Source organism: Cetorhinus maximus, unplaced genomic scaffold, assembly GCF_964194155.1.
Source record: "Cetorhinus maximus unplaced genomic scaffold, sCetMax3.hap1.1 HAP1_SCAFFOLD_243, whole genome shotgun sequence".
Classification (NCBI taxonomy): domain Eukaryota; kingdom Metazoa; phylum Chordata; class Chondrichthyes; order Lamniformes; family Cetorhinidae; genus Cetorhinus; species Cetorhinus maximus.
Genome location: NW_027596206.1, coordinates 597,048 through 609,252, shown reverse-complemented (window position 1 = coordinate 609,252; position 12,205 = coordinate 597,048). Strand labels below are relative to the sequence as shown.

Here is a 12,205-nt window from a genome sequence, read left to right as displayed (position 1 = left end):
AAAATTCTCTGGTTGCAGCCCAAAAACCACAGTCATTTTATCAGAATTAAGATTGACTTTAGAAAGTGTGCCACTTGCTTTCTGCCACTTCAGCACATTGCAACTTGTTGCTTTGTATCATTTGTCCTTGAGATGTGGGCAATGCTGACAAGCCAGGTTTTACTGTCCACCTCTGGCTGCCCTGGGGCAGTGAAGAATCGACCATCCAGTGCGTGGGATGGGAGCCACACACAGGCCAGGCCGGTTAATGATAGCAGGTTGCCTACCCCGACAGCACACAGACTGCCAGGCTCATTAAACTCAGTCTCACTATTTCCTGTGGTGTAATTTGAAGTCAGGGCTTGTGGGCTCCACGTCCCAGCACCATCATCATTAGTCTAGAATGGGGAGAAAGTGAATGGGCGTTGTCGAGGGATATGATGAAAGAGTGGGTTCACCACGTTAATCAATCAAAACAAGGGCCTTGTCGAACTTCCTGACCTTTCCCAAAATGTTGATTGTGATCAGGTTGTTAATTGTATGTCAGTTGTGTTCCCTTATACTCAGGGGGAGGCATTAACTGCAGTTTCACTCGAGCACATGTGCAGATAAACTTCCTCGCCCTCGTCAGCCTTCCCGACACACCCTGCTGTTCCTGCCTGCTGTCCAGGAGGGCGGAAGCAGGGGGGGAGGGGGGTGCGGAGGTTGCGGGGAGGGGGGGGGGGGGGGGGGGTTGCAAAGCTGGGGGCGGGGGAGGGGGATGTGGAGGTGGGGGCGGGGGAGGGGGTGCGGAGGGCGGGGAGGGGGTGCGGAGGTTGTGGGGGGAGGGGGGTGCGGAGGTGGGTGCGGAGGTGGGGGCGGGGGAGGGGGGGTGTGGAGGTGGGGGCGGGGAGGGGGGTGTGGAGGTGGGGGCGGGGGAGGGGGGGTGTGGAGGTGGGGGCGGGGGAGGGGGTGCAGAGGTTGGGCGGAGGGGGGTGCGGAGGTGGGGGGGAACGGGGTGCGGAGGTGGGGGCGGGGAGGGAGTTGCAGAGGTGGAGGGGGAAAGTGAGGGGGCGGAGGTGGGGGCGGGGGAGGGAGTTGCAGAGGTGGAGGGGGAAAGTGAGGGGGCGGAGGTGGGGGCGGGGGAGGGAGTTGCAGAGGTGGAGGGGGAAAGTGAGGGGGCGGAGGTGGGGGCGGGGGAGGAGTTGCAGAGGTGGAGGGGGAAAGTGAGGGGGCGGAGGTAGGGGGGTGCGGAGGGGGGTGCGGAGGTGGGGGGGGTGCGGAGGTGGGGGGGAGGGGATGAGGAGGTGGGGGGGAGGGGGGTGCGGAGGTGGGGGGGGTGCGGAGGTGCGGGGGGAGGGAGGGGGTTGCAGAGGTGGGGGCGGGGAGAAGGTTGCAGAGGTGGGGGGGGAAGTGGGGGGTGGAGGTGGGGGGTGTGCGGAGGTGGGGGGAGGGGATGAGGAGGTGGGGGGGGAGGGGGCTGCAGAGGTGGGGGGGAAGTGGGGGGCGGAGGTGGGGGGTGTGCGGAGGTGGGGGGGAGGGGATGAGGAGGTGGGGGGGGAGGGGGCTGCAGAGGTGGGGGGGTGGGGGCTGCAGAGGTGGGGGGGAGGGGATGAGGAGGTGGGGGGGGAGGGGGCTGCAGAGGTGGGGGGGAGGGGGCTGCAGAGGTGGGGGGGGAGGGGGCTGCAGAGGTGGGGGGGAGGGGGCTGCAGAGGTGGGGGGGAGGGGGCTGCAGAGGTGGGGGGGAGGGGGCTGCAGAGGTGGGGGGGAGGGGGCTGCAGAGGTGGGGGGGAGGGGGCTGCAGAGGTGGGGGGGAGGGGGCTGCAGAGGTGGGGGGGAAAATGGGGGGGCGGAGGTTGGGGGGGGGTGCGGGGTCCGGAGGTGGGGGTTGCGGAGGTGCAGGGGGAGGGAGGGGGGTGCAGAGGCGGGGGGGTAGACGGGGAGGCGGGGGGGACGGGGAAGCGGGGGAGGGGGACGGGGAGGCGGTGGCGGGGGGGGAAGCGGGGGCGGGGTGAGGGGGACAGGGAGGCGGGGGGTGGGGATGGGGAGGTTTCTCTACCTGGGAATCCTCCCCTTCACCGTCGGGGATTTGGTGTGGGGGGTGTTACATGCAGCAGCCCCGAGCGGCCAGAGGTTGTGATGGGCCACGGACTCGGCAGCCTTGGGGAGTCCATGTTCCATGTTTATGTAGAGTGTGTGAGGTCGCAGCCACTGTTTAGTTAGTTGAAGGGGCTGCTCCTCAACCTCTGGTTGCACTTCAGCCCCACACTCCTGATCTTTGGACAGCTGATGCGGAGAGGGTGGGGGTGGGGGTGGGGGTGGGTGCGGAGAGGGGGTGGGGGTGGGGATGGGGGTGGATGGGGGGTGCGGACGTGGGGGGGGAGGGGGGTGGATGGGTGTAGGGGGGGGTGCGGAGAGGGTGGGGGTGGATGCGGAGAGGGTGGGGGTGGGTGCGGAGAGGGTGGGGGTGGATGGGAGTAGGGGGTGCGGAGGTTGTGGGGGGAGGGGTGGATGGGAGTAGGGGGGTGGATGGGGTAGGGGGATGCGGAGGCGAGGGGGGTGGGGAGGGGTGGATGGGGGTAGGGAGTTGCGGAGAGGGTGGGGTTGGGGGCGGGGGCAGGGGCGGATGGGGGTAGGGGGTTGCGGAGAGGGTGGGGGTGGGGTTGGGGGTGGGGGTGGATGGGGGTAGGGGGGTGTGGAGAGGGTGGGGGTGGGGGCGGGGGTGGTTGGGGGTGGGGGCGGGGGTGGATGGGGGTAGGGGGGTGCGGAGAGGGTGGGGGTGGTGTTGGGGGTGGATGGGGGTAGGGGGATGCGGAGAGGGTGGGGGTGGGGTTGGGTGTAGGGGCGGGGGTGGATGGGGGTGGATGGGGCTCGGGGGTTGCGGAGGTGGGGGGTAGGGGGGTGAATGGGGGCAGGTGGGAGGCAGTGTGCGAGGATGGGGGAGGGCCTCTTTGTAAGCCTGCTCCTGGGCCTGGCCAAAGTGGTCATTAACAGGCCCAGGCAGTGGGGCTGTGGAAGGGGACATTAGACCCGACTGTTTGCCTCTCTCCTGCATTTACATTCATACCCGGGTATCCCTGGAGAGGGAGCGTGCGGTGTCCACCGGTATGCTGGCTCCCAGGACCGGTGGCTGCCTCAGGGGCTGGAGTGCATCATCAACCCAGGGATGACATTATTTAATCTGTTAAATTTCCTTTAAAATGTTGTTTTTTGTTACAGTGCCCCCTTAAGGGGCTGCTAATTGGTTCATTTTTTGTTTGATATACTCAAAAGGCTCTAAAGGTACATGTTATTGAAACTGGTGTGGTTGAGTTCGGAGGTATCTGCTTGTAAGGTTTCGCTCTGTAAATTAATGTAAGACTGAGTAAAGACTGGCTCCAGTACTTTCCTGCACCAACTGGCAGAGAACACAGCACTGAGGTGAAGGTCCTGTGCTGTAATGTTAACCTGCTGCTATCCTTCATGGACGCCAATACACCAGTCGTGTATTTCCAGCATTTTCTGTGCTCATTCAGATTTCTGGGATTTGCCTTTATTTCCTTTTTATCTGTTGAATAACTCAGATCACATCACCATGAAGCCAAGGCCCATTTACAGAAAACCTTTGCCATCGAACACCACCAACCCCCAACCTGCGCCCCCATCATGCAGCACGCTGCCCATTGCTGACTTACCAGAACCGTGTGCATTCCCGTGTAAATACGGCTTAGGGAGACCAAGGTACAAATAGCCAAAGCTAACAGCAGTCCCAGCTCACAGGGATACTGAAATAAAAAGAGGCATAGTGTAAATAAACTCAGTGATGGCTTGGATATGAAGCACAGAACAGGTTGGAAACAGAGTAAAGCTCCCTCTAAACTGTCTCAAACACTCCTGGGACAGGAATGGTATGGGTTAGATACAGAGTACATTTAATACCTCTCGGATTCCACTCTCCTCAGAGGTCAGTGCTAATGAAGATAGCGATGGTTTCAGAATACACTTTGGACCTAAGTAACTGTAAATGAGATGAGTTGTGTGGGTTTAGCATGAATGTAATCTTCAGTATTTAAACAATGAATCCATGTTTAACTACAAACCCGATAATTGATCTTCAGGAGCTCAGCAATGTGTGTTCTAACTCTGACTGTTCAGTCTGACTCCAGTAGTCCCCAGTCAATGTCACAGTCTAATCCCATTCCTAGCATCTTTTTGTGTGAAATAAAGATCTCACGACAGACACAGCTCTCTGCTCTTCTGCTCTCCAGTGCCCAAGGCTATCAAATACTTTATATAACCCAAGCACATAGGTTTTCACGCGACATTTTGAATGAGAGGAGCATATCACATCAAGATCGACTACAAGAGCAAACACGGTTCCAATAAAACCTGAGGCAACATCACAGAGCAGGCAAGGGATGGACCTGGGCTTCGATGAATTGTAACCCCAACAAATGGTCACCCAAATGGAGCATGAAATGAAATCCAAACTGTGCTGATGGTGGTTCAGCCTTCTGATTTAGCGCTTGCTGTTTTCACCGAGTCCGAAGGTCACACTACAACCCAATCACTCTGTAAGCACTGAGTTTAAGCATCAGCAGCAGGTCTCCCCCCAGTCAAAATTCAGTAGAAGCTCTCAAGGATCATCCAGCAGGCGCATCCTCAATTTTTTGACCAGCCTGTTTCACATGTCAGCTATTGCTCAATGGATAACCCTCTCACCTCGGGTCGGAAGGTTCTGACCTTCTAATCCCACTCTCGAGATTTGAGCACAAGACAGAGTGAAAGCAAGGATGACACTCCGACTGCAGTACTGAGGGAGTGCTGCATTATTGGAGGTACTGCCTTTCCGATGAAATGCTCAACTGGTCAAGTCTGTGCTGCCCTCTCAGATGGGTGTAAAATACCCTAGGGTGCAATTCTGAAGAATTATAAAGGATGTGATAACAGGGCACTTAGAAAATATCCACGGGATTAGACAAAGTCAACATAAATTTATGAAAGGGAAATCATGTTTGACAAACGACTGGAGTTTTTTTTGAGGACATAACTAGCAGAATAGATAAGGGAGAACCAGTGGATGTGGTGTATTTGGATTTTCAGAAAGCTTTTGATAAAGTCTCACATAAGAGGTTAGTGTGCAATATTAAAGCATATGGGATTGGGGGTGATATATTGGCATGGATTGAGAATTGGTTAACAGACAGGAAACAGAGAGTAGGAATAAATGGGTCTTTTTCCGAATGGCAGGTGGTGACTAATGGGGTACCCCAGGGATCAGTGCTTGGGCCCCAGCTATTCACAATATATATCAATGATTTGGATGAGGGAACCAAATGTAATATTTCCAAGTTTGCTGACGTCATGAAACTAGGTGGGAATGTGAGTGGTGAGGAGGGTGTTAAGAGGCTTCAAGGCGATTTAGACAAGTTGAGTAAGTTGGAAAATACATGGCAGATGCAGTATTTCGTGGATAAGTGTGAAGTTATCCACTTTGGTAGGAAAAACAGAATGGCAGAGTATTAATTAAATGGTGACAGATTGGGAAATGTTGATGTACAAAGGGACCTGGGTGTCCTTGCATACCAATCACTGAAAGCAAGCATGCAGGTGCAGCAAGCAGTTAAGAAGGCAAATGGTATGCTGGCCTTCATTGCGAGAGGACTTGAGTACAGGAGCAAGGATGTCTTACTGCAGCTATACAGGCCTTGGTGAGACCACAGTTGGGGTATTATGTGCAGTTTTGGTCTCCTTACCCAAGAAAGAATATACTTGCCATAGAGGGAGAACAAGGGGTCACAGTCTCAGGATATGGGGTAGGCCATTTAGGACTGAGATGAGGAGAAATTTCTTCACTCAGAGGGTGGTGAACCTGTTGAAGTCTCTACCACAGAGGACTGTGGAGGCCAAGTCACTGAATATATTTAAGAAGGAAATAGATTCCTCGACTCTCAAGGCATCAAGGGGTATGGGGGGAGAGCGGGAGATAGAGGATCAGCCATGATCATATTGAATGGTGGAGCAGGCTGGAAGGGCCGAATGGCCTACCCCTCCTTCTATTTTCTATATTTTCTATGTTTAAGAGCAGGAGAGTTTTCCCTGACATTCTGGCTAATATTTAGCTCTCAACAAACATTATTAAAATCGGTTATCTGGTCATTATGACATTGTTGTTCATTGGGCCTAGCTGTGGTTCCTACATGACAACAATGACTCTAAATAGGGAGAGACTTATCAGTAAAACTGTTATTGCTGAGAGAGAAACTGTGAGCAAAACTGACCTGTTTTGTTATTTAGTGGTCAATTATTTGGATAAATATATTTTCACATTTTTCTGCCTAAACTGTAGTTAGGAGTGGAGCAGACTCACACAGCAAAACTCATGGTCTGCTCAGCTCAGTGATCAGGGATGTTGAATTCCTTTTATGATAGTCAGTAGTAACTGATTAACCTGATAGAGAGTCACTTTCACAGTAATTAGATTTTATCGAGCTTGGAGATGACCTTGCCAATTTTTTAAAAGCTTCTTGGCAGCTCCGATCACGAAACACCTGGTTCCAGTTACCGTCCTTTTAAAACATGTTCTACCTCCTTTTAGTGTCTCCATTCTGTTATAACAAACAGGATAAGCAGGCTATGTGAGCCCGAGCCAGTTTGTGCACAGGTCCCCTCTCACTATCAATGTCCATATTGTCTGCCTAGGTGTGTGGGTCTGTATTTATAAGGGTGGTGTCTGTCTAGGGGTATGTGTGCATGTGGGTAGGTGCCTGTGTGTGTGCATGTGGGTAGGTGTCTGTGTGTGTGCATGTGGGTAGGTGCCTGTGTGTGTGCATGTGGGTAGGTGCCTGTGTGTGTGCATGTGGGTAGGTGTCTGTGTGTGTGCATGTGGGTAGGTGTCTGTGTGTGTGCATGTGGGTAGGTGCCTGTGTGTGTGCATGTGGGTAGGTGCCTGTGTGTGTGCGCGTGTGGGTAGGTGTCTGTGTGTGTGCATGTGGGTAGGTGTCTGTGTGTGTGCGTGTGGGTAGGTGTCTGTGTGTGTGCGTGTGGGTAGGTGCCTGTGTGTGTGCATGTGGGTAGGTGCCTGTGTGTGTGCATGTGGGTAGGTGTCTGTGTGTGTGCATGTGGGTAGGTGTCTGTGTGTGTGCATGTGGGTAGGTGCCTGTGTGTGTGCATGTGGGTAGGTGCCTGTGTGTGTGCATGTGGGTAGGTGTCTGTGTGTGTGCATGTGGGTAGGTGTCTGTGTGTGTGCATGTGGGTAGGTGTCTGTGTGTGTGCGTGTGGGTAGGTGTCTGTGTGTGTGCATGTGGGTAGGTGCCTGTGTGTGTGTGCATGTGGGTAGGTGCCTGTGTGTGTGCATGTGGGTAGGTGCCTGTGTGTGTGTGCGTGTGGGTAGGTGTCTGTGTGTGTGCATGTGGGTAGGTGTCTGTGTGTGTGCATGTGGGTAGGTGTCTGTGTGTGTGCATGTGGGTAGGTGCCTGTGTGTGTGCATGTGGGTAGGTGTCTGTGTGTGTGCATGTGGGTAGGTGTCTGTGTGTGTGCGTGTGGGTAGGTGTCTGTGTGTGTGCATGTGGGTAGGTGCCTGTGTGTGTGTGCATGTGGGTAGGTGTCTGTGTGTGTGCATGTGGGTAGGTGCCTGTGTGTGTGTGCGTGTGGGTAGGTGTCTGTGTGTGTGCATGTGGGTAGGTGTCTGTGTGTGTGCATGTGGGTAGGTGTCTGTGTGTGTGCATGTGGGTAGGTGTCTGTGTGTGTGCATGTGGGTAGGTGCCTGTGTGTGTGTGCATGTGGGTAGGTGTCTGTGTGTGTGCATGTGGGTAGGTGCCTGTGTGTGTGTGCGTGTGGGTAGGTGTCTGTGTGTGTGCATGTGGGTAGGTGTCTGTGTGTGTGCATGTGGGTAGGTGTCTGTGTGTGTGCATGTGGGTAGGTGCCTGTGTGTGTGCATGTGGGTAGGTGTCTGTGTGTGTGCATGTGGGTAGGTGCCTGTGTGTGTGTGCATGTGGGTAGGTGTCTGTGTGTGTGCATGTGGGTAGGTGTCTGTGTGTGTGCATGTGGGTAGGTGCCTGTGTGTGTGCATGTGGGTAGGTGTCTGTGTGTGTGCATGTGGGTAGGTGTCTGTGTGTGTACATGTGTAGATGCATGTGTTTATCACTCTTACTTTCACATTCATTCTGTGGCTCTAATTCCCTTCGACTCCTCCTATAACTCTCCTTCTTGCTTGGTTTTACCCTTGTTCCCTCTGTCTGTCTATTAACCTCACTCATTTCTCGCACTCTTTCTCTTTCCCGCTTTCTCTCCCAGAGTTTTAATGCATGGCTCCGTGGGCGGCACTCTCGCCTTTGACTCTGAAGATTGTGGGTTCAAGCAGGGCTGGTGTAAGAATATTAGGCACCTTAGGTGAGCCTTCAGATTTGTGTGCCCCCCACAATTAACTTTTGAAAATGAATATTGTCTATTAGCATGACTAAAAATTCTGCAGTTATATTACAGGTTTTTTTAAACATGAAAAAGGAGAATGTTATGATACTGATTGTACATTCACATTGTTCTATACTTTTCACAGGATATGTACTAGAAGAAATGCACATTATAATGTGGAATGTGGCTCACATGGTATACGTGTTCCTGCAACAGTTACTAGATGACTTTATGTGCAATTTATACAATCAATAATCATTACGATAGTGTGGGCTCGATTAAACCATGTTCTTTTGATATCATTTACTGGTTTGAAGCTTTGGATTAATCATGTAGCTGTACAAACTTGTAAAACTGCCCCAAACAGAATGAGGAATATAATGTGAAATTTTGGGAAAGATCGCAATGTAAATACATGGAAATCTATATGTATCTCAGTGTACGTGGATGTATATGCGTGGAGCTAGACCTTTCATACCCACTGCTGAAGCCTGGATGTTTACTAATGTAGTTCCACAAATAGTTCACCTGGTTTTATTGCCACCGCTCAAATTTTGCCACTCAAGGCGATCACCTAGTTTGCCAAGTGCTTGCACCGGCCAGAGGTTCAAGTCCCACTCCAGAGACTCGAACACAAAAATCCAGGCTGACTCTCCAATGCAGTACTGGGTAAGTGCCGCACTGTCAAAGGCGCTGTCTTTCAGGTGAGGTGTGAAACTGAGGCCCTGCCTGCTCTCCAAAGTGGGTGCAAACAACCCCTTGGCACTACTTCAAGGAAAAGCAGGGAAGTCCTGGCCAATATTCATCCCTCAATCAACATCACAGGAACAGATTACCTAGTCATTATCACATTGCTGTTAATGGGAGTTTGCACACATTGGTGGCCATGTTTCCTACATTATAAGTGACTACATTTCAAAAATACACTGCAACCTCTCCAGTCTGGGAATATATTGTTAGGAAACACCAGCTGCCCGGAAATCTTTTGAGTAGAATCTAGCGACTCACTGCTTTGGCAGTGGAAACATGGAAGACACAGTGTTTGGATAAATAAAACATTTTTATCACTGCTTAGTAATGTTCTATCACTTTTTTATGCTTCAGGTAAATATTTATATCTTTGGTGTTTTCCAGTTTCACACTGTGGTTAGGCATTCTAACGTCATCTATAATCCTGGAAATTCCAAAATCCAAAAATAACTTGGTCCCAAGCATTGCAAACTGGTGAGGTTATGGTGTATTTCATTTGCTGTAAAGCACTTGACATCCTAAAGTCCTGAAAGGTGCTGTATAAGTGCAAGTATTTATTTTTTCTTTATCTCCCCCTCGTTTCCTCACTCTATCCCTCTCCCTCTCTCTATCCTTCCTCTCCTAAACTCTTCTTTCCTCTGCTTTATCGGGTCATCCTCTGATAGCTTGCTCAAGTTCCCATTCTTTGTGTAAGAGTCTAGACTTTGAGTGTTGTCAGCCTAGTGTTCAGGAGCAAGAAATCCACAAATCTCCCCATGCCCATTTAATGAGTGTAAAATGGGAGCAAAAAGGGAAACGTCCAGGGTGTAATGCTCCATGCCCCATCTGCACTGGCATAGGCACTGCCAGGAACCTCAAGCACCCATTTCAAACAGTCATGTGACCCCTTGCTTATGTAAATAAGGGGCCTATGCCTGTTTCAGGACCCCTGCAGGACATTGGACAGCACTAAGCCAAGCAAGGCCAGGCCCTATTCCTACTCTGGTCTCCACAGCAACCACTGCAGCCTTACCAGCCTCCTCTGGAACCAGGAGGAGTAGGGGTGCCTCCCTCCCTGGGCTACAGCATGCCTGAGGGCCCCTGTAATCCTACCATTGCCCTCACCCCTAACCCTGGCCACTGCCGGTGAGGTGGATAGCGTAATTTTAGTGGGCTGCCGACAGGTGGTGGCCGCTTGCCTCTATCACTACAACGATGCCAGAGACCCAGTTCTTGGAGAGCCTTGGGCCTCCATTATCCAGGCACGGCCTGGAAATCTGCCAGGGATTATGTGCCTAATATCAGGCCTTAATGAATTTCTAACCCCCATCCCCCCCCCACCCCCTACTAAGCCTGACTCCCCAGCTTTCCCCTCTCTGCCCCAGGACCACTGCAATCCAACTGCTGCCTGGGCTGAGGTTAGCTCGCTCCATACAAACCAGTGATAAAACCTGGGAGATTCCTGGCCTCTGTGGCACTCCCAGGAAACAAATGGAGTGAAAACCATCTCGGGCGCGAACGCAGGAACAGGCGACAGGGAATCAGCCGATGGAGAAGAAAATCAGGCAGGGCACAACCTGCCGTGGCCTAGTTCATGTCACCCCTCCCCCCACTCGCCCCACCCCAGTAGAATATCTGATGTGTCGTTGCAAGAGACCAGGGTTTAAAAAAAGAATTGAAGCTGTCACAGGAGGTGAAAGGGTTGAAGCCCACACGGACGCACACTTCCCCAAAGAAGAACTGAACTCGGCCTTACCTTGTACCTGTTCATCGTGGCCAGGAGGAAGGTGAAGGGGATCGCAGTGGCAGCCATGGCGTGAGTGGAGGGCATCCCATACTCTGCATCCACCCGCACTTCGAGCTTGACCACCGGAGGGGACGGAGGCCTGGGCCACTTTAAGACATCTTTGGAAGCCTGGCCAATGTACATCACAATCTGGAGGAACGGAGAGCACAAGGAGAGAAAGGTTTAATCCACTGCAGACTCCACATATCCTTCTCACCTTACAGCAGTATCAATCAACCCTGACCTGCCACATTCCCCAGATGTCAGGGTCCAGTACAGCAGAAAGCTGTGTGCCTGTGAGCTGTTTACTACTTATCCCTACTTATCCTTATAATCTTTAGCTTCTGCTCCTAACCTGATATTTACCCAGCTCTTTAAAGAGGAATTGCTGGACTCCGCATTAACTCGGGGCTATAAGGATCTTGATGAAAATCATTGCCAAGCCTTTAGTCTCACCCCAGACCTGGTTAATTTTAAGTTTGCTTGTTCCACTTTTTAAAAAGTCCAATTTAACCTGTGATGTCAGCGTTCTGTGTAATGCTTCTTCACCTCACCCCACTGTGCCGAGTACCACACCATTCAACCCGTTTCTCCCACTGCTTTCACACCCACCAGATCCACTCTGCCTTATTCCCATAAAAACGAACCCTTTATCAGATCATTCATCGAATCAATTCCCTAACAGTGATGGTAGTTTCCAACCCTCTAGAACTGACTGGGAGTCTCTGGGACCTCTAGCTCTTGTTGCAAGCAAAGCCAATTAGGATATTCATTAGGTAATTCAAACAAAAAAGCACCATGTTTGTTTTCATTTTCTCTGTTGATTGGTTATAAAATATTGGAGATGGGAGGAAAGGTTGTTTGACTGACAGTCAAGGATCCACTAATCGGGAAATGAAAGATCGATTCGCTTTCCAATTGGCTGTGGGAAGGAAGGACACGGTGAGGAGAGGGGGTGGCGTAGTTAAAGACTACCAAGAAATAGGAGCAGGAGTCGGCCATTCAGCCCTTCAAGCCTGCTCTGCCATTCAATAGGATAAAGGATCAGCCTCAACTTCACTTTCCCACCTGCTCCCCAATTCCCTGAGGCCAAAAACCTGCCTGTCCCGGCCTTAAATATAGTCAATGATTCACATCGCTCTGGTGTAACCAGATTCACAACCCACTAAATGAAGACATTTCTCCTCACCTCAGCCCAAAATGATTGTCCCCTCATCCTGAGGCAATGGACCGGAATTTTGCTACTGAGGCGGGTAGTTCGAGTCGGGCATACTCGCCTCACTTTTCGCTCCAGGGGGGGCGGGGAGGGGGTGGGGAAAGATTTGGGCCTGCAGATCCCAA

At 52.1% G+C, this 12,205-nt stretch overlaps 1 protein-coding gene across 1 annotated transcript in view; it reads right to left on the bottom strand.

The window, feature by feature from the left end:
• Positions 1-3,632: 3,632 nt before the first annotated feature.
• Positions 3,633-12,205, bottom strand: part of LOC144673071 (sphingosine-1-phosphate phosphatase 2-like) — a gene marked incomplete at its 3' end in the record, with an annotated part of 146,147 nt that continues 137,574 nt past the window's right edge. Inside the window, exons 3-4 of the mRNA XM_078535066.1 lie at positions 10,835-11,014; positions 3,633-3,722 (exon numbers count right to left, since the gene is read on the bottom strand). Coding sequence (XP_078391192.1) covers positions 3,633-3,722; positions 10,835-11,014 — 270 coding nt within the window. The remainder of the gene's footprint in view (positions 3,723-10,834; positions 11,015-12,205) is intronic.